This window comes from Mixophyes fleayi, chromosome 1 (assembly GCF_038048845.1).
Source record: "Mixophyes fleayi isolate aMixFle1 chromosome 1, aMixFle1.hap1, whole genome shotgun sequence".
NCBI lineage: Eukaryota > Metazoa > Chordata > Amphibia > Anura > Limnodynastidae > Mixophyes > Mixophyes fleayi.
In genome coordinates, this window is record NC_134402.1 from 171,348,548 (window position 1) to 171,369,169 (window position 20,622).

At 39.3% G+C, this 20,622-nt stretch overlaps 1 protein-coding gene across 1 annotated transcript in view; it reads right to left on the reverse strand.

Annotated features, from left to right (window-relative positions):
- Window positions 1–20,622, reverse strand: part of DNAH6 (dynein axonemal heavy chain 6) — a 218,960-nt gene that overhangs the window by 125,261 nt on the left and 73,077 nt on the right. The window contains exons 28-34 of the mRNA XM_075199102.1: window positions 19,963–20,124; window positions 17,624–17,761; window positions 16,050–16,217; window positions 12,197–12,345; window positions 11,974–12,081; window positions 9,586–10,141; window positions 4,367–4,489 (exon numbers count right to left, since the gene is read on the reverse strand). Of these exons, the coding sequence (XP_075055203.1) occupies window positions 4,367–4,489; window positions 9,586–10,141; window positions 11,974–12,081; window positions 12,197–12,345; window positions 16,050–16,217; window positions 17,624–17,761; window positions 19,963–20,124 (1,404 nt within the window). The remainder of the gene's footprint in view (window positions 1–4,366; window positions 4,490–9,585; window positions 10,142–11,973; window positions 12,082–12,196; window positions 12,346–16,049; window positions 16,218–17,623; window positions 17,762–19,962; window positions 20,125–20,622) is intronic.

Genomic DNA, 20,622 nt, shown 5'->3' on the forward strand with positions numbered 1-20,622 from the left:
TAAAAATAAATGGACCAAGGTAGTTTGGTGGCTATTCCCCCCCCCCATACCCCCACCCTCCACTTGTAGTTGAATAGAAAAAAAGCAGCCTGCATAGACTGTAGAATTAGAAAGTAAAAATAAATGGACCAAGGTAGTTTGGTATCTGTCTGCATCAGCCCCCCCTTCCACTTGTAGTAAAATAGAACAAAAGCAGCCTGCATAGACTGTAGAACTAGAATATAAAAATAAATGGACAAAGGCAGTTTGGTATCTGTCTGCATCAGATCCCTTCTCCACTAGGAGTAAAATAGAAAACTATTCAGCCGTTATATAATCTAGTATATAATTAGAAATTGAGAAAGGCAATTTGGTATCTGTCTGCATCATAATCATCAACATCATCATTAGCGCCCTTGTCACCTACACAAATCTCCTCCTCTTCTAATTCCAAAGTGGCATCGTCAATTTGTGTATCACTTTGTGTATCACCGGCTACACTCGGGCTGTTCAGGCACACATCAGAACTGCTGAAAGGGCCCCTCTTTATGGGTACACTAACAGAATGCTCATGATTAGACATCCCACTGTTGGATGGACTCTCCTCAGGTATTGGTGTCATTTCTGATTCAGAGTAAACATTATCCTTTAATGCCTTACTGTTATCTTGCAGCTTGATGCGTAACAGTAGTTGTGCACCACTTATAGGCTCGGTAACATTTTTGGATCTGCCACTAATAGAGAAAGGTGAAGGCCTCAGTCTCTCTTTGCCAATGCGTGTGTAGAATGGCATGTTGGCAATTTTTTTTTTATCGGCACTTAACTTTTCCTCAGTTACACTTCTTTTTCGCTTCAACACAGTAATTTTTTGGGGGGTGTGTGTTTTTTTGACTGATTTCAAAAGACTGTGTAGTTTGACATCGCCTTTCCCAGATGACGTACTGGGAACACTACCATCAGGACTGGTGACAGAACCTGGTTGCTCATTCTGCTCATATGTGGACTGCTTTGAATTCATTCTGAGCCCAAAGCACTTGTAGTGCTACAAATTGTTTTAGATACTGCTGACAAATATGACTTTTAACAGGCAGAAATATTAATGCAAAAGAATGGGGACACCCCAAAAGCACTTGGGAGTGCTAAATATTATTTTTTTAGACTGCTGACAAACAGGACTTTTGACAGCCAGAAATATTAATGCAAAATAATGGGGGCCACCCCAAAAGCACTTGGGAGTGCTAAAAATTATTTTTCAGACTGCTGACAAACAGGACTTTTGACAGCCAGAAATATTAATGCAAAAGAATGGGGGACACCCCAAAAGCACTTGGGAGTGCTAAATATTATTTTTTTAGACTGCTGACAAATGGGACTTATGACAGCCAGAAATATTAATGCAAAAGAATGGGGGACACCCTAAAGCACTTGTAGTGCCAAATATTGAAAAAAAGACTACTCTATCCTCCTCTCTTCTCTATCAATTGTTATCAGAATTGTAATCAGAATTGTTATCAGAATTGTTATCAGAATTGGATGAAGAATAAGGTATATTCTCTGTCCCTGCTCTAATCAGCCTGTGACTACACCCTGCTCTGTCCCTCTGTCAAATGGCGATGGATTGCTGGGGAGGCAGGTATTTATGGATTTCAATTATCGCGAGAACCGAGCCCCGAGATCCAACGACGTCACAATGACGTTCGGCCTCGATTTGGAATCCGAGCGGGCAGGAGAGTACCGAGCCTGCTCGGCTTAGTACTCGGATAGGCAAAGTTCGGGTGGGTTCGGTTCTCGGGGAACCGAGCCCGCCCATCTCTATTTAATATGTTATTCTGATATATTTTAAATGTCATTTTATATAATGATGTTATTTAGATATATTCACATTTATTTTACAATCGGAGGAGCAAGGCATAGCGCTCTTCAATTTTTTGTAATATTTAATATATGTGTAGTGGCACATATAGATTACTTAGGCTGCACTGCTTTGACAGCTACACTGACAGAGCAGCAGGAACAGTCCTTCCTGCCGGCCTGTGCCTCTGCCTCCGCGTAATATGACTGCTTCAGTCACAGGTTACACAGTGGAGACAGGCTGATGCAAATGGTCCTGTGTAAAGCTGGGTACACTCTAGAGAAATTTCCACCAACTTTTTATGCCGAGCGATTTTACATGCGATCGATGGTCCGATCGCTCGGTCCATGGACTGCATACACACTAGCCTTGTTTAGGACGATAAAGGGAAGAGCGGACGTCCCTTTAGCGACTTTTTACAGCCATGTTGTCGTGAGCAATGACTGTAATTTCGTACTCACAGTTATGGATCCGTCGGAAGTTTATACACACTACACAATGGAAACGAGATTGGAACGAAAATATTAAACGGTACGACCAACCAAATGAGGCGATAATCGTCCATGTGGGCAGACTTTCGACCATCGTGTCACTGCACACACTGACCCGACTTTTGAACGAGCGGTCGTATGTCGGCTGTTTGAGCCGATTATTGGACGAAAACAGTGTAGTGTGTACCCAGCTTAACTGACAGCACTGGTGGAGAATCAGATAAGAGCAAAGGATAATGTGGGGCAAACTGGTGAAAAGAGGGGCATGTGTGAGAAAAGCTTGTAGTAAGAGGGTGGTATGGGAGAGGAAGCTAGTGAGAAGAAGGATATGTGTGTCAAAAGCTGGTAGGCAGGGTGGCATGTATGAGAAAAGCTGGTGGGCAGAAGGGCATGTATTAGAAAAGCCTGCAACTTGGGGGGACATGTGTAAGAAAAGCTGGTATGCAGGGTGGCATGTGTAAGGAAAGCTGGTAGGCAGGGTGGCATGTGTAAGAAAAGCTGTTAAACAGGGTGGCATGTATAAGAAAATCTGGCATGCAAGGTAGGATGTGTAAGAAAAGCTGGTGAGCATGGGTAGCATGTCAATGTGTTCTAGGTGTGTGATATTGATCTGTGCCCTGGTGTATATTAATCAGTGTCTATCGGGTATGTTATATCACATTGACCTGTGTATAGCAATCAGTATTTATAGGGTAAGTAAATAGAGTGTCTGTTTCTGACATATTGCGACAATTTTTTTTCACTTTGTTCTGAAATCTAATATTTGGAACCCCTTCTAGAATTCCTGCTTTTTCTTCTGTGCAGCGGTGAAGCCCAGACAGCGTTCTGCGCAAGACACCAGTACATCTGGATATCAGTGCACCTGAACTACAGTCTAGCCAGGGGAGTAGGTAAGAATTATTATTTTCATTTTACAGAAGTCGAGCATGTGATAGGCTTGGAAGTGGGTGTTGGGGGAGAAGGGGCGGCAGGCTGAAGCTTTGCCTATGCACTGAGAAACTCTCCACTGGCTCTGGTAATAAGATCCCCCCACAAGCGGTGGCAAAGTAGCAATATTATTAAAATGAAGAGATCAAAATATCTATAAAGTGATATTCAGCATATGACATTTGCAGTGTGTAAAAAACAAGTTAAAAGTAAAAAAAAAATTGAAATAGCAGTATACCAGCACTAGGCTATAATAGACTGGGCTGGTGACATTACAAGAAGGAAGCCAGCGTAGAGTCTTCCTGTTATAATGTCACTCAGCCCAAACCTGTTCAGCATGGGGCTGAATTCCCTATGAGAATCGGGCCCACAAACAAAATCCAGCCCCCTTCACCAGAAGAAAAAACATTCCTGTGCTGAAAGCACTAGGGTTTCTCCCAATTCCCCTTGCCGGTGGGTGTTGTGGTAATAAATGTGTTAAAAAATAGATGAAAGCATATTGTTGCTGGTGCAATACTGGTGCACCACTGGGACCTATAACAAAATATTGTAAAATAAACACACACAAACTGTGAAAAACTTTTATAAGAAAGTCTCCCATAAACCCACATTCACCACTCTATTGTTCACTCAAATCCTGGGGGAATCCACTTCTTGCTTCATATGCTTGCAATCAGCTTGGGAAAAAAAAACCCTGTGGAGTGACTATAACATACTGTGGCCAATCAGTTTCTAATCAATACAGAGCGGCTAGTAAGATTTGAGATACATGGTATGTCCCCAAGGATTCACATATGGGTCAATCCTGCACCAATAATTGTACTGACATGTGAGGAGGGAGACATAAGTATACACACTTTTTCCTCCCGACTTACAGCTGGCACAAGTGCTAGTCCTGTACAGTTAGACACAGTTTGAGATGCGCCCAACTGAACATATGCATGTAGATGCAGTATTTCATGTGTTCCTCATTTCCTACATATAGGCCGCAAATGCATCCAACTCTACAAGAACTCCTTAATGAACATAAATGTTATTTTGGTCCATTATTGTGCATGCTAGAATACTATACATGTAGCATTCAGCACATATGGAACAATGGTTTCCATGCACGTACTTTAGTTGGGAGTCCGGCTATCCAGGTTTGTACATATGGCATCCACTTAAGTTCCTCTGAATCTATATAAACCATTCCACACCGGCTTACTGTAGCAGGAGATGCAACTTTTAAATCTTGAACCTGAAACATAAACAGAAAAACTGCTTAACAAGACAAACTGATAGTTTATTACTGATTGAGATGCAATTAGTGTTCTTTAGTGGCTTTGTTAAACTATTCCATGTACTTTAAGATCGTAAACCAGATGGTTGCTACAGTAGCATTCTTGTATGTTTACTTAATTATTCAGCTATTTGGATTAAAGCTACTTAAGATTCACATTCCAGTATATGGACATAAAAATAGCTCTCACATAAATGTCATGTGAATATAGCTTGATTGCGGTTTTGCTTAGATAAGAAACAGTTCAAGAGAAATATTTTTTTTTCTTCAAGTGTGTTTTTTAGCAACTTTATATTACATTTACAATACTATCTTAAGTATGTCTTAGACACATACAACACATTTCCAATATTTTAGAATATTTTACATTTTAATAAAAGATATGCTTAAGCAGACTGTGATGCAACACAGGATTCTATTTGTTCCTAAACATTCTGGGCCTGATTCATTAAGGAACATAAATGCCGGTATGTGCCCTATTTTGTGTGAAATTGCTCTACACATGCTCAGAAGAAGACTATACATCAGTGAACACAAGGGCATCCAAATAATGCTCTGCTCGCCTACAATTTCATGGGCGTAACGGTGGAGAGAAGGGACATATGCACCTAGGCAATATACAGTAAGGGTGTGCCGAAGTCGAGCATACACACATCTATCCGATTCAAGTTCTGGGCATCTCTCAGGTATGTGATTTTCAACCGTATCACTTGCACCAGCTATAGTGCAGGTGTAAGTGCTGGGTGATAGAAATGACGATTGCGTATGTATGCTAGAACATGTGTTTGCTATCAAGAGCAAGTGGAAAATGTATTTTATGTACAACAGACATTCATAGCATCCTGATAAATGTTAAAAAAAAAGAATGGGAAAAAACACTTGTTTTTTCAATAATGACTATGGGCCTGATTCATTAAGGATCTTAAATGAAGAGGATTCTCATTTCAGTCTCCTGGACAAAACCACGTTACATTGCAAGGGGTGCATATGTGTGTTCTGTTTTGCACATAACTTAAATACTGACTGTTTTTTCATGTAACACACAAATACTTGATAGCTTATTTGTACACTGAAATTTAAAGTTGACATTTGTGTGCTACATGAAAAAACAGTCAGTATTTTACTTATATGCAAAACAGAACACACATTTGCACCCCTTGCATTGTAACATGGTTTTGTCCAGGAGACTGAAATGAGAATCCTCTTCATTTAAGAACCTTAATGAATCAGGCCCTATATTATTAACAGGTGGTAATGTATTCAATAAAAAAAAAATTAAATCTGTGCATTCTGATGGGACTCTATATATATAGAGATGCATTGTGCAGTGTGTTGTGTCTGTCTGCATATGGCAAGTGCCGTATAGGCAGAGCATACTTAGAACCTATTTAACTAGAAACGTTTCTTGATATCCTCTTCTTCTTGAATACGGGTACACCTGCTTGCATTTTCTGTCTGTTTTTGCAAATTTCTTGTGTTTTTTAATGAATCAGGCCCTCTAGTTCAGAAATGACGTGGAATCACATATCCATGTAAAGCAGACTAAATTTGATCAAATATTTCATTGGTGTAAGGGATGATGTGGAGCTCACTATAAGACATATGCTAACCATAAAATGTGCACAATGCACATTTGTGTAATACTTTTAGGGGTTAACATGCTCAAATTTAGGGGTACTGCTATAAAACTGCAAGCCCATTCCTGTTGTCATCTCTGTGGTGTATTGCTGGACATCACAAAACTAGGGAACAGGGCTTGTGCATTTCTACGTGCATAATCTGCAAAAACGTCATCACGTAGTACTGCCTACAATCACATCGAATCCTCAGAAACTTAGAGCCTGAATCATCTTCGAACGCAATGTCAACGCATCTTGCATTTAATATAAATCGAATGTAACTTACAGGCACGTATTCCCATAATCAAGTACAAGCGGATCTCAAGAAGTTTTTCCATTTGAACATGGGTATAAGCAGGGCTGCCACCAAAAATTGCGGGGCCCAGTACAAGTATAACAGGTAAGGCCCCTCCTCCTACATCCCCCCCCCCCCATTCTCTACAGTTAACCCCATCCCTGGGCTGGGACTGGAGCAAATGGCAACAGCTGTGGGGCCCCGACATCTTGGGAGTGGAGGCAGACATGCTGCCTACAAGGGGGCCCGCTGCTGTATCCTTAATTACATGCAGAGGTCTCTCCCCACACCACCTCTCACATCTCAGGAGGAGCTGCTGCCTAGAAATGGCACCCGCTACTTCCCTTAGTTCAATGCGGAGGCCCCTCCCCTTAATAAATTTGTTTGGGCCCAAGGCTGGTGGGGCCCCACTCTGCTGTTGGGCCCCATACTGCTGTACTCCCTGTACACCCCTGATGGCGGCCCTGGGTATAAGTATGCTCTGGCTATACATTACTTGCTACATGCAGAAAGACAGAACAGAGTGCGGGATACGTACATGCATATGTGCAATATAAAGTCCAATCAGAATGCATGGGAAACATTTCTTTTCCTAAAATTAAATTACAACTATTAACACTATAATCACCAATAAAAATATATGTAAAATAATTTAAAACATTTTTTTACATGAATACATAAATCAGGATGTTATTAATGCATACTGTACATAAAAAGCATTTTCATAGTTTCTTTTCGCCTACTTGCAAACCCTTGTTCTGGCATGTATACGTGTCAGTCATCACTATCAGCCGGCAATTACACCTGCCCTGTAGCTGGCTAAAAAAGTGCTTGGATTGAATGGATGTGTGCACGCTCGACCTCAGCACGCCCTTGCTGTACATTGCCTTTGTGCATCCGCCTCTTCCCGCCCCCCGTTCCGCCCTTCAAGGTGTAGGAATTTGCTTTTGGACATGAACGATACAGTTTGGTTCATTGGCGTAAAGTCACTTTCTGAGCATGCGCAGAGCGATTTCACACAAGATACACGCATGCAACAGGACTTATGTCCAAAGATGAATCAGGCCCTTACTGTTTTATTTTTCTATCAGTAAGCAGTCAAGTATTATTACAGATCTCCTTCATCTAGCATATTGTATTTGTTTTTAAACAGAAAACTAAATAACAAACAAGATACCTACTGCCAAACACAAATATCTAAATGTAAGTTTATATAAATATGATTGCTATAGCTGGCAAATGAGATCTAAGTAAAGCCAAATGTGAATAAATCACATGGAACAAATTAGAATGGTAGTTTTGTTATATGTTGTACTGCTGGACAATTTACCTTCATTTGTAATCTAGAAACAGAAGCACAAAGTAAAAACAAGAAGGAAAAGAAAAGTGAAGCACGAAAACACATGATCGGCTGTTACAAGCCCTGTCACATTCATTTTCTGACTAACCAAAGTGATCCAGTCATTGACTATTGGAAAGTTTTATTTTTGATAGGGAGGGTTATAAAGTAAATACATAACTATTCAAAAAGAATTTTAAAATTCCATATTGATTATCTTGGTATATGAGGGAGACTGATGTCTGTAGCACAGTGTACACAATAGCAATCTGTGGGTCGTAAAATGGTGTCTATATTTTGTGTGTAGTATTGTGCAGGGTAGATAGTGTAGGTGTCAGTATTGTGAAGGGTGACAGCATGGTGTATTTATCTGTATTTTGTGGAAGGCAGTGCAGAGTTGATATGTTTTTATTCAGTCAGTGTAGTGTAGGTGTCAGCATAGTGTGTATTCAGTACTGTGAACGCATGCGGAGGGGGAGTGGGGCTAACAGTCTTATACGTTGTAGTATAGTGGTGGCATCTGTATTATGTAAAGTGGTAATGTGGGTGCCATTGCGTTGTAGGTTGCAGTATAGAGAAAATGTCAGCACTGGGTGAGGTAGTATTGTAGCATAATGCGGGGGCAGTATTGTGTGGGGAGCAATCAAGTGTAGATTGTAGGACTGTTTGGGTACCAGTATGAAGTAAGTTGCTGTATTTTGTGGGTGCTAGAGTAGGAGGTGGGGGTGTGATGTAGTGTACGTAGCTGCGTAGCATGGTTGTTGAGGTGACTGTGTTGGGGTGGGGGTATGTTGTTTCCATTTCTTTCTCCCTTGAAAACACACCAAAGTCTTAGCTGCTTAGATGCTTAGATACCACTCACCTGACCTCCCTAGTAATTCCTACCATTCAACCTACCGGCAGCTCTTTCGTTACATGTCTGTTAACATCCAGCAACACAGATAGCACCACCTCAATGCTGTTAGCGAAGCTGTGCAGACTGCAGGTGGTAGAACAGCACATTGAGGCTTAACAGGATGAGTGGCTTTGTATAATAGAGGCGAACGTATGCCGTTTTCGAGTTCACAGAGAGGTTACTTAAGAAATAGCAAGGATTGTAAAGTTACCAAGGGATCAGAGAGATATAGGGTACCAGACAAGGGCCCAGTAATGTGGGATTGTTTTCAGGAGAGAAAGAGAAGAAAAAAACATGAAATCCTGAGACACTCATGAAGAGTGCAGCTTTGGACCATGGAGTGTAGTGGCTGACTGCACTCGGTCATGGAGCTACAGCGGATGTGAGGAGCCTGTTCTTCAACCGGATGTTGTTGGGGTAAGTGAGCTGTGCAATATGACTAGATATAGAGCAGCTAAAAATGTTTCATTTCCAGCCCAAACTTGTCTCCTGATTGACTCAAATGCCTTTTGTTTGCATTCAGTAGTGACACCATTGCTACATTGCATAAATAACACACAGATGGTCACAATGCAAGATCATTACACATTGTGGGGGGCATAATGATCACACAGTGCAGTCTGGCATCTGTATCTTTGGAGCCAGAACAGCCTGTGGCACCACTGAGCCAGAACAGCGTTTGGCACCACTGAGCCCCAACTAAGAATATTTAAGAATAAACATGGCAGATAAAATGCTGACAGCTTTGGGCTATGTTAGATTATTGTATTTCTGCCCGACCAATATAGCTAATAGTGAGTTGCTCTAGTTGATTTCTAATAGACATATGCTTAACCTTAAGACACATCATTCTATTGTGTCTAGAGAATATAAAGAACAATATATATATTTTGTAATTACAGTTACCTCAAACACCATATGGATTTCGGGTGTGAATTTGATCCTCTCACTGTTTGCCAAACAGAGCATCTTGTTATCATCCAGGACAGTGTTCATGTTTTCAATCCACAATGCATCAACCGGGCCATCACAGATAATCCACTTGTGGTCTTTGGAGGTGTCATTGACAGCTGCTCGGACACTCAGTGCCATTAATCCATCCTTCCATTCAAAGGTTAAACTGTTCACTTCTCCATACAATTCACCCATTGTAATTGATTTTGGGTTTAGTACGTATGTTTTAACAGGCTGATAAAAGTGATGTGTTTCACCAGCCTTAAACAAGTCTTGCAGTGCATCTGCCAGAATTTCGTAAACTGTAGTTTTTCCACCGCCTGTTGGTCCAACTAACATGACGCCATGTCTCACGATCATGGTTTCAAAAAACTGTATAACCTTGTGCACCATGCTGGGCAGGGGCTGCAGACCTTTTGCCAGCATTACATTTATAATGGTGGACTGCAAAGTGCCATAGTCATGTTCCGGGATGGCAACTCCAGGGAAGAGGTCGGATATAATGCCACTGAAGGAAGAAGGACATAAAACTGGTCAGCATCCATTCTATCATTTTCCAGAAATACTGGAGATATGGAATATATTCCACAGCCCACAGAGACAGAATAAATATGGTATTTTCATATATTATATATAGCTATTAACTAGTCCAGTAATAGTCAAAATGTCATATTGGCTCAGTGTAAATCATACTGAATTACTGAGCTAAATTTTTTAATCTTTTATCTGAAAGAATATACTCTGCTGATGCTGCAGATTGAACAAGCAGAAGAAATATGCTTAATTAGAATGATTACTCTCTATCTCTATCTATCTATAAATATAACTTGCTTGTTTGCTTCTAGTATGTTTTTGTGTTTTGCTTTTTGCAAGCTGTGCATATTTATGGACTTTTTATGGACTTTATATATTTTAACCTGCTACATTCATGTGGGATAACCTTATGTTTTTCCTGTTTATTTTCTATGTGGTTATGCCTTATATACACATACCTATATGTTATATGCTCTGTAGATCATTTTTCTTCGCTATCTAGTTTTTCTTGTGATTTATTTTCAAATTGGGATTGACACTTCACACGAGTACAGCTGCATTAAGTGGCCTATATCACTGTATTGAATTTATTTATATTTAGAAATAATTTTTGTATTTTGTAGCGCATGATATACATACTTTTCTTTTTAGTACAGGAGCTTGTAGTATTTTCAAATACAAGGACCTTTCTGCACTTTGAGCTTATTACCCTACCTGCATGTTTGGTGCTCATCAAACACTGTGCTTATTTTACAATTTTGGGGTATATTTACTAAACTGCGGGTTTGAAAAAGTGGAGATATTGCCTATAGCTACCAATAAGTTTCTAGTTATCATTTTGAAGAATGTACTAAATAAATGATAGCTAAAATCTGATTGGTTGCTCTAGGAATCATCTCCAATTTTTCAAACATGCACTTTAGTAAATATACCCTTTTGACTTGTGGTCCATTTTGCAATTACACATGTACAGCACAGGGATCGATAATACCTTTGTGTGCAAATAAAATACTTTGGAGTCTATTTATTAAAGAAAGATACGTCCTAAATCCTGTAAAAATTATTTATTAAATTAAAGCATTTTTTCTAAATTATTTTATATTCATTTGTTTAAATAAATTAAATAAAATTTCCCTTTAGTAGTCAAAATGGAAATGTCAATTAATTAATGCAAAGAGACAACACATAACCTAATATGATACAGCCACAATGTTAATGGTTTAAGTACTATCAGCTGGAGGAATCATTAGGCAATCAGCCAATTGGAAGCGGCTAGACAGTGCTTCTGAGAGGCATCATCATCATTGCCTATCATTGCACTAGCACAGTGGTTCCCAAACTGTGTGCTTAGGCTCCCTGGGGTGCCTTGGCAATCTCATAGGGGTGCCTCGGCCAGGGTCAGTGGTAAGCAAGGCGGGGGACCACTTAGTAATATTTTTGACTTAGGGGTGCCTTGAAAAAATTATGGAGACCACAAGGTTGCCTTGAACTGAGAAAGTTTGGGATCCACTGCACTAGCACATGCATGTGATACACCTCCTAAAAAGCCCATCTGAGGATTTGTCCGCATCTATGTGTGTTGCAGTTATGTGAACCTACTCTTGCTGTCCTCTTGTCTGACCCTGTTCTGTCCTAGACATAAGGAGAGGCAATACACACATGCATATGTCCATCTCTAAATGAGTCCCAAAATGTTAATCTGAAAAAAGCACTTAGGGTGTATTACACACAATCTATTTCTTTGTCATTGAGCTGTATCTTACAACACATGCTACTCTAGTTTACAGCTATGTATTTATATCATACCTGAATAGCTCAGCATCATCTGTTAAGAACTTTGGTAGATTTGAGTCCCGTAGAGCACGAATTAGAACCACATCCTCATTTAAATTGGGATTCTCTCTTTTCAGTGAGCTTAAATAGAAGAAACGAGATACATTATTTTAGTATTTCCTGCTTAGTTTGCAACATTAACTATAAGGCATGGTTTAGTGAATGTAAGATATTAACAAAACCACACGTTCCTTACCCAGCCATGACTAAGACTGATTTCACAGCTCTCATGCCAAAATCGTAGTGATCTTGTTGTGATAACTGCTCACTGCAAAGTTTATACATTTGTGTCATCTTCCTTGCCAAAACTTTACTGGACTCAAAACCTTCAGAATACAGGACCACCTATAACAAAGAAAGACATAAGCAATTCCTCTACATCCTACTCAATCTTTTAAGTAATTCTAAAAATAATTGGATTTAAGTTACCATACCAATATCATTATTTCCATAAAGTCTGTGAGTATCATAAGAAAATAAGGGGGTCATATACTAGAGGGCATCTGGTCATTTTTCTCTCTGCATGCAAAATATTTAGATAACTATAAGTTTTGGCTAGTGAGCAGACTTAAAGGTGTTTCCCAATATGCATACACAGCAAGCTTCTACACAGCACTAAAGCCTTAGATATCTAACTAACAACTATTTTGAATATGGTGCCATTTGTGGATTGTTTTGTGAATACTCATAGAGTGTGCCTGGTTCCTCTGCATTAAACAGCTTTTGTAGTTTCTGCATTATATCAGTGCTTCTTTGTCAGTCATCAATAATACTGCAACCAGTGTCACACAAAATGACTTTACATATCTACCACACAAAACTAATGGACCCCTAGAGGTTCATATATCAAACTATTCTTCACAGGGCACAGAAACTGTGGACAGGGCACAGAAACTGTGGCAACGTAACATGACAGTGATCTATATTTGTATATTTTACACCCAGGTGCGCAAAATACACCTGGCCAGCAGTACATTGCAACTAAAGAAATGTATACATTATATATTATTATTAAATAAGTCACAGCATTACACAAAGACCATCAATGCTGCAATAACATTATGTTCTAATTGGTCAAACTACAGTAATGCTTAAGCAAAAAGCACAAGTTGCTCTGTGCAATTGATCAACTTGATGTAATGTTATAGAGCACATTAAAATAGTACTGAAAATTGCACTCAAAACATTTTCTTGAAAAAAAAACTGATAAATGGTGAGTTCTTCAACATTTCTACGTTCAAACTTTTACATTACAAGTCAGCTTCATAAGCTGCAAAAAAATAGACCTTGATATTAGGGATGTGCACCGACCACTTTTGGTGTCTCGTGTTTTGTGTTTTGGATTCGGATTTCCTTGAGGTTTTGGGTTTGGATTTGTTTCGCAAAACACCTGATGAAAGGTTTTGGTTCGGATTTAAAGGTTTTGGATTCTGATTTATTTTGAAAAAAACATAAAAAGTGTTAAAATCAAGTTTTTGGGTTTATTTTCACTCCTACGCTATTATTAACCTCAATAACATTCAATAACAATCATTTCCACTAATTCCCAGTCTATTCTGAACACCACACACCTCACAATATTGTTTTTAGTCCAAAACAGGCTCTACTGAGGCAAGATGTCGTCCTCATCCTCAACCTCTGATTCCTCTCCCCCTACAGTGTGTACTTCCTCCTCCTCACACATTATCAATTCGTCCCCGCTGGACTCCACAACCACAGGTCCCTCTGTACTATCTGGAGGGCAGTGCTGTACTTGATTGAGGAATTGATAATTCATTTTTATAAACATAATTTTTTCAACGATCTGAGGAAGCAACCTCCTTCGCCGCTCACTGACCAGGTTCCCCGCTGCACTAAAAACTCTTTCCGAGTACACACTGGAGGGGGGACAACTCAGATAAAATAGAGCCAGTTTGTACAGGGGCTTCCAAACTGCCTTTTTTTTCCTGCCAGTAACAATATGGACTGTCTGACATGTCTATTTGGATGGTGTCAGCAAAATAATCCTCCACCATTTTTTCTATTGTGACAGCATCCAATGCAGCAACAGTAGACATGTCTGCAATGATTGCCAGGTCCTTCAGTCCGGACCAGATGTTATCAGCATCCCCGCCTTGCGGGTCTTTTAGGAAAACTGAGCTTTTTCCTCGCAGCTTTATCCTCCAAATTTTTGTTTTCCATTATATGTAGCACAAGAGAGCGTACCCCTAAGCCACACACACTCGGCAAAGCCTTTAAAAATTATATGCGGCACAGGAGAGTACCACTGGACTTATACTGCTGAATCAGTGAACTTTGTAATATTGCACTACCACTGGACTTATACTGCAGAATCAGTGAACTTTGTAATATTGCAGTACCACTGGACTTATACTGCAGAATCAGTGAACTTTGTAATATTGCAGTACCACTGGACTTTTACTGCTGAATCAGTGAACTTTGTAATATTGCAGTACCACTGGTGGACTTATACTCCAGAATCAGTGAACTTTGTAATATTGCAGTACCAATGGACTTATACTGCAGGATTGTTTTTGGATATTTTTTTTAAATTTCTTTTTTTTATAATTATTTTTTTTTAATTTTTTTTACAACTTTTTTTTTATTTTTTTATAACTTGGGAATAATGGGGAAATAACAATGCCCTTAGAAGGACAGAGCACAGGACACAGCACCACTGGACTGAACAGGACACAGCACAGGACCCAGCAGCACCACTGAACTCAGAAGGACAGAGCACAGGACACAGCACCACTGGACTGAACAGGACACAGCACAGGACCCAGCAGCACCACTGAACTCAGAAGGACAGAGCACAGGACACAGCACCACTGGACTGAACAGGACACAGCACAGGACCCAGCAGCACCACTGAACTCAGAAGGACAGAGCACAAGACACAGCACCACTGGACTGAACAGGACACAGCACAGGATCCAGCAGCACCACTGAACTCAGAAGGACAGAGCACAGGAACACAGCACCACTGGACTGAACAGGACACAGCACAGGACCCAGCAGCACCACTGAACTCAGAAGGACAGAGCACAGGACACAGCACCACTGGACTGAACAGGACACAGCACAGGACCCAGCAGCACCACTGAACTCAGAAGGACAGAGCACAGGACACAGCACCACTGGACTGAGCACAGCACAGCACAGCACAGGATATAGCAGGGCAGAGGACCACCTAACACAACCTCCCTCTACCCTGATCAATGCCTGAGTGAAGATGGTGGCGGCCAGCGGGGAATTTATAGAATCCGAGTATCGCGAGATCCGACAACGGGATTATGACTCGGAGCCTCGCTTTCAGTTTTGCAATTGGCGGGAGTACCCGGATCTGTCTCGGATCCGGCTCGGATCGGCAAGGTTCAGGTGGGCTCAGATTTCAGATATCCGAGCCCGCTCATCCCTACTTGATATCATAAATGAGCCACTTTGTTAAAGGTCAGTTTATGATACATTTCAGTACAAAGGGGTAGATTTATCAAACTTTCTAAAAAGAAAAATTGGAGGTGTTGCCCATAGTAATCAATCAGATTCTAGTTAGCATTTTCTAGTACATTTTAAAACAGTGATGGACAACAGGCAGCCCTAGAGCTACATGCGGCCCTCCAGGCCTTTATGTGTGGCTCCCAGGTTCTTCCTGCTTTGTCAGATTTGTTTGTTATAGTTTGTAACACTGGTAATATGTTATTACAATCTTTCTTTGGTTAAATGTATTATTTTAACTTATTACTGAGATTAAGGGTAATGTGTGGCCCCTAAAGTGTATCATGTTGATCATCACTGTTCTACAATATGATAGCTAGAATCTGATTGGTTGCTATGGGCAACACCTCCACTTTGATAAATATACACCAAATAGCAGTATTAATTTAAAAAAATTTCAATAGAGTGCCACAAACCCAAATTAAGACATCTTAATATAACAAATTATAAACACTGTTTTGGTTAACCAGGGTTACATCACGGCAATGAGTGTATATACCCAGTAAGATTTAGGATGGATAAGTTATCATGTTTTTGCCCTGCACTCTTACCTCAGCGATCAAAGCATAGTTTGGCACCATCATTGAAAATGGTCTGAAGAGAGCCTTAAGGTTATCTGGCAGCTCAGTCCTTCCAGCATAGCCTGGGTTCATTGTAATGAATGCTGCACACGTCATAACCAGCTTGATCTCACGGCCTTCAAACATAAACCTGGAGAGCTAAGCAGCAAATCACATGATATTAATGACATTCATTTCTATAAATTGTCAGGGGAAAAAAGGAATCAAATTGATGATCACATATCAGAGCTCTGTTGGCTTAACAATGCAGACCCCCTATATCTAGTGGTTTTATAATGCAAGACAGCAGAATCCAGGTCAGTTTATAATGCAGACCCCAAATCCCTGGTGGGTGTGCAGACCACTTGAAAGCCTGAGGTGTTTTGACACAAAACTAGAGGGAGTTCCTTTATCCTAGTTCTGCTGAAGCTTTTCCCAGGGGAAACATTTTCCTCTCCACCTAAGGTGACCCTTTTATAAGTTCAGAAAGGTGAAAGCCAGAATCAGAGTTCTGGATAATAAAAGGTCATCTGTTTGGCATCCAGCACGCTGACTGGTAAATGGTCAATGGTATCCACCAATGAGAGTGCCAGGAGCCAAGGATTGACATGATTCTCATTGTAAATGGGTCTCTTTCCCGGTTATACCCAGCTGTCTTCGCTTATATGTCTTATTTTCTTTCATCAGCAAAGAAAAATGAAAATAGAGAATGAGGAAAATCGACTGATGTAAGTTTAACTGAATTAGATTGAATTCTGTAGGGTAGTGGTACTATAATCTGCTTTGTAACACAACTGGCAAAACTACAGAATATTTTGTGTATAACATTTTGCTAGTGAAGTACAGTGCTACACTTTGATGGAGTGATAATTGCATTTAAACTGTGTAATTTTATCTATGTGATGGAGATTTTTTCCCAGTAAATAATACTGTGCCAAGAATTCTATTGCCCATTTAGCATTCAAAGATGTTGAAGATGGATGTGTTTGTAAACTAATCATGTTATATAATGGACTGTTATTTGCAACATAAACATCAGCATATACTGTATCCAAACTTTAAATCCGAATTGAGGAAAAAACGATTTAAATAGAAACAGACTTACCTGAAACCTGACGCTGAAGATCACCAATGGGACCAGCATGCTGACCGCAATTTATTCTGAATGGACAGCTCTCCGGGATTATAATTTGATGTTATCGCGACCTGTATGAATGTTAATTTAAAGCGGCAATGTTTTTAAATGCTTTAAATTAACATTTATATAGTTTGCAATGACGTCAAATTGTAGAACCGGAGAGCTGGCCAGCCGGAATACGTTGCGGTCAGCATGCTGGTCCCATCGGTGATCTGCAGCGTCGGGATTCATATTTACATCTTTTTTTTCACAATTTTATTTGTAGGTCTCCTCGATGTCGGAATTTACAATATCATTTAAGCGTACCCAACCCCTGGTAGGTATAGTTTAATAAGTACTTGTGTTTGACATGAATATGTATAATGTATGGGATATCAATGTAAAAAGTATAAGGTGTACAATTCATATACACCATGATCCAGGTTACCTTTGCAGCTTTGGCATTTCGTATTGTGATTAGTTGTTGGGCTATTACAGAAAGGACTTCAATGTCAATTCTATTAAATTCATCAAAACAACACCAGGCTCCAGATTGGGCCAAACCACTGAAGAAACGACCCATCATCTGCAGAAGTAAACATGTAATATGAAAATGTTTTTCATGCTGTCAGGTTTGCAGAAATAGTTTTCATTATTGAACCTGTATGTTTTACATGGAATAAATGATGTTATTTAGTTCTAGTAGACTAAAGACAAACCTACAGTGCAATATATACACAGATACAGTAAATAGTATACAAATCTCAAAGTATCCATAAAATGTTATAAAGGAGAAATAAAACTTATATAACATACTGGATAACACTTCTGAAAACAGTTCACCAAGTAACTGGGTAGAAAACATGGTGTTGACAAAAGCTGCAAATCCAACTGTATAATTTTTGTGGCACAGTTTAAATATGAAAGCAAGCATTTGATTGTTTGCTAAATTAATTTCTAATATTCTAATTAAATATGGCATGTGGTCGCCGGCTAGGCATTAATTTGGTCGACATTCAGAAAGCCGACAACATTAGGTCAACAATTAGAATGTTGACAGTATTATTAGGTCAACAATTGCAATGTAGTCAGTATTATTAGGTTGATAATTCGAATGTAGACAGTATTATTATTAGGTCGACAATTGCAATGTAGTCAGTATTATTAGGTTGATAATTCAAATGTAGACAGTATTATATGGTTAGTGTGAGGGTTATGAATAGGATAAGGGATAAGGTTTGGGTTAGGGACATTATTGTCAACCTAATAATAATGTCAACATTGGAATTGTGGACCTAATAATACTGTCAATTTCATTATTGTTGATTTTTCAACCCTGTCTATATTATGATGTCGAACATATAAATGTTGATCATGTTACTGTCGAACATATGTATCACACCCGATATTTGTGATAGGCGCAATCGCTGCAAATTCTATACTGCATCTATCACAAATATCTGTTTTGTACTAACTTGTGCAGGTAAAGACAGACTATTATTTACTCCAATAATCTAAATGTTAACATAGACTAAAAATAATATTAAATCTTCTCTTTAAATACAGTTGGTTAATGATTCGTTCTTTGGAACTAATTGCTTTTTTTTAAAATAAATAAATGTATGTTTTTATTTATTATATTAGTGATATTAATTTATATATGGTTGTGCTAATCATGAAGTGACTGATATCACATGTAAATATAAGAAAATATATTGGTTGCTGCTGGGGATTCCATAATTGTATAAACTGCCATGATAATATAGGACACTCATATGACCTGTAATGTGTTCAGAACATAAAATCTTCCAAATAATGTACTTTCATTTTATTCAAAAATAAGGTGGAACATAGAAAATACTGTTACTTGTCTTGTGACTGTATCAGAAGTTAGAAAGAGGGTATAATAAGCATTGTGAGTTAAAGGTTTTGGTTGGATTAAAGAAAACTGCCAAGGGAACATCAGGATACTTGTGCACCTCCTGCTGTGAGATATGTCAAAGCATATTGGAAGTCTCAGATGAGTTCCTTGACCATACAAAAAAATCCGGACAAAGCTGAGTGCTTTGTGCAGGTTACAGAGCCCCCTAGGTGACTCATTGTAACATGAGTAATAGTTTCTAAAATATTCATGTATTAAAATATGTTTCTGTATATATTTTTATAATGTGTTTTCCTAACCATTCTTGCTGTCTCTTTTTGTTCGAGTCATAATGGCCCCTCCCCAGCTGCCCAATGCTGCAATTTGCATAATCATGCAGTGAGAGCTGGCTATGACAGCATATGTCATCATGGCCCCGCCCCGCCCACAGTGCAAGACATTTGGAAGGGATCCAGGAAAATGGCCTACTCCTTCAGGAGATGGGAGTTTTCCAGACATTCTGGGATAGTAGGCATGTATGGTCCTAACATGGCCATCAAAGTGAAATATATTATTATCTTTCATGACTAGTGATGGTCAGAGGTTGACAAATATAAGGATATCTTTCACAGCTGTTTATAAATGGGCTTGCCCTAATGATGTAGTATACTATCTCTTAATAACATATATATATTATCAATTGAAATGTTTTTGCATAGTTTGTGCAGAAACATGTTTCACTCTCATTGAAAAGCTTTTCATACCCCCCAATAGCATCAGTGCCACACAACAATACACTGGAAAGGGGTAGTGTGAAGTGAAATTATGTAACCACAGTTCGGTACAAAGAATGTCAATCTTTTAGCTTATTAAACTCTACTAAATATTTATAAAATATCTTTAATTTACGTGCAGTTCCTGCATACCTTATAGTCCAGTCCATCCGAACAGTTGAACACTACACACTGTATAGCCAGTGCTTTGGCAAGATCTTTTGTGGTTTCGGTTTTCCCGGTGCCTGCAGGTCCAGCGGGTGCTCCCCCGAGATCCAGCTGCAGAGCACCCATGAGACACAGATAGCATCGATCCTTGGGTGGGAAATAAGATCGCACTGCCTTAGTAACCAATGCATTACAATAACCAAAATCCATAGGTTCACAGACAAAATACACATTAACAAAATGCAAGATTTTTATGCAACATTATCTAAAACAAAAATCTGCATTTGATGATGATTGTTTATTAAATAAACAAGTAAATTATTTAAAGTATTTCATTTGTTTTTTAACAAGTGAATTGTTCAAAAAGTACTATAAAAAACATGTGCTGCTATAGTGTATTTATCACCATGAATTAGAGAGGTTGTCCAGGTGAATTAAAATACCCTCCCACCAGTATATTAGTTTGTTATTTATACTTATCTATACTGATCCAGTGCCCATCAACTGGTGTACAGACACTGCACACTTGGTGCTCCATGCTCCAACCTGCATGGTAATGTATTAGTTGGCGCTGTAGGCCCATGTTTCCTGCAGGTCACCTGACTGTCTAATACACTCTCTTATGTGCAATATTTAATAACACAC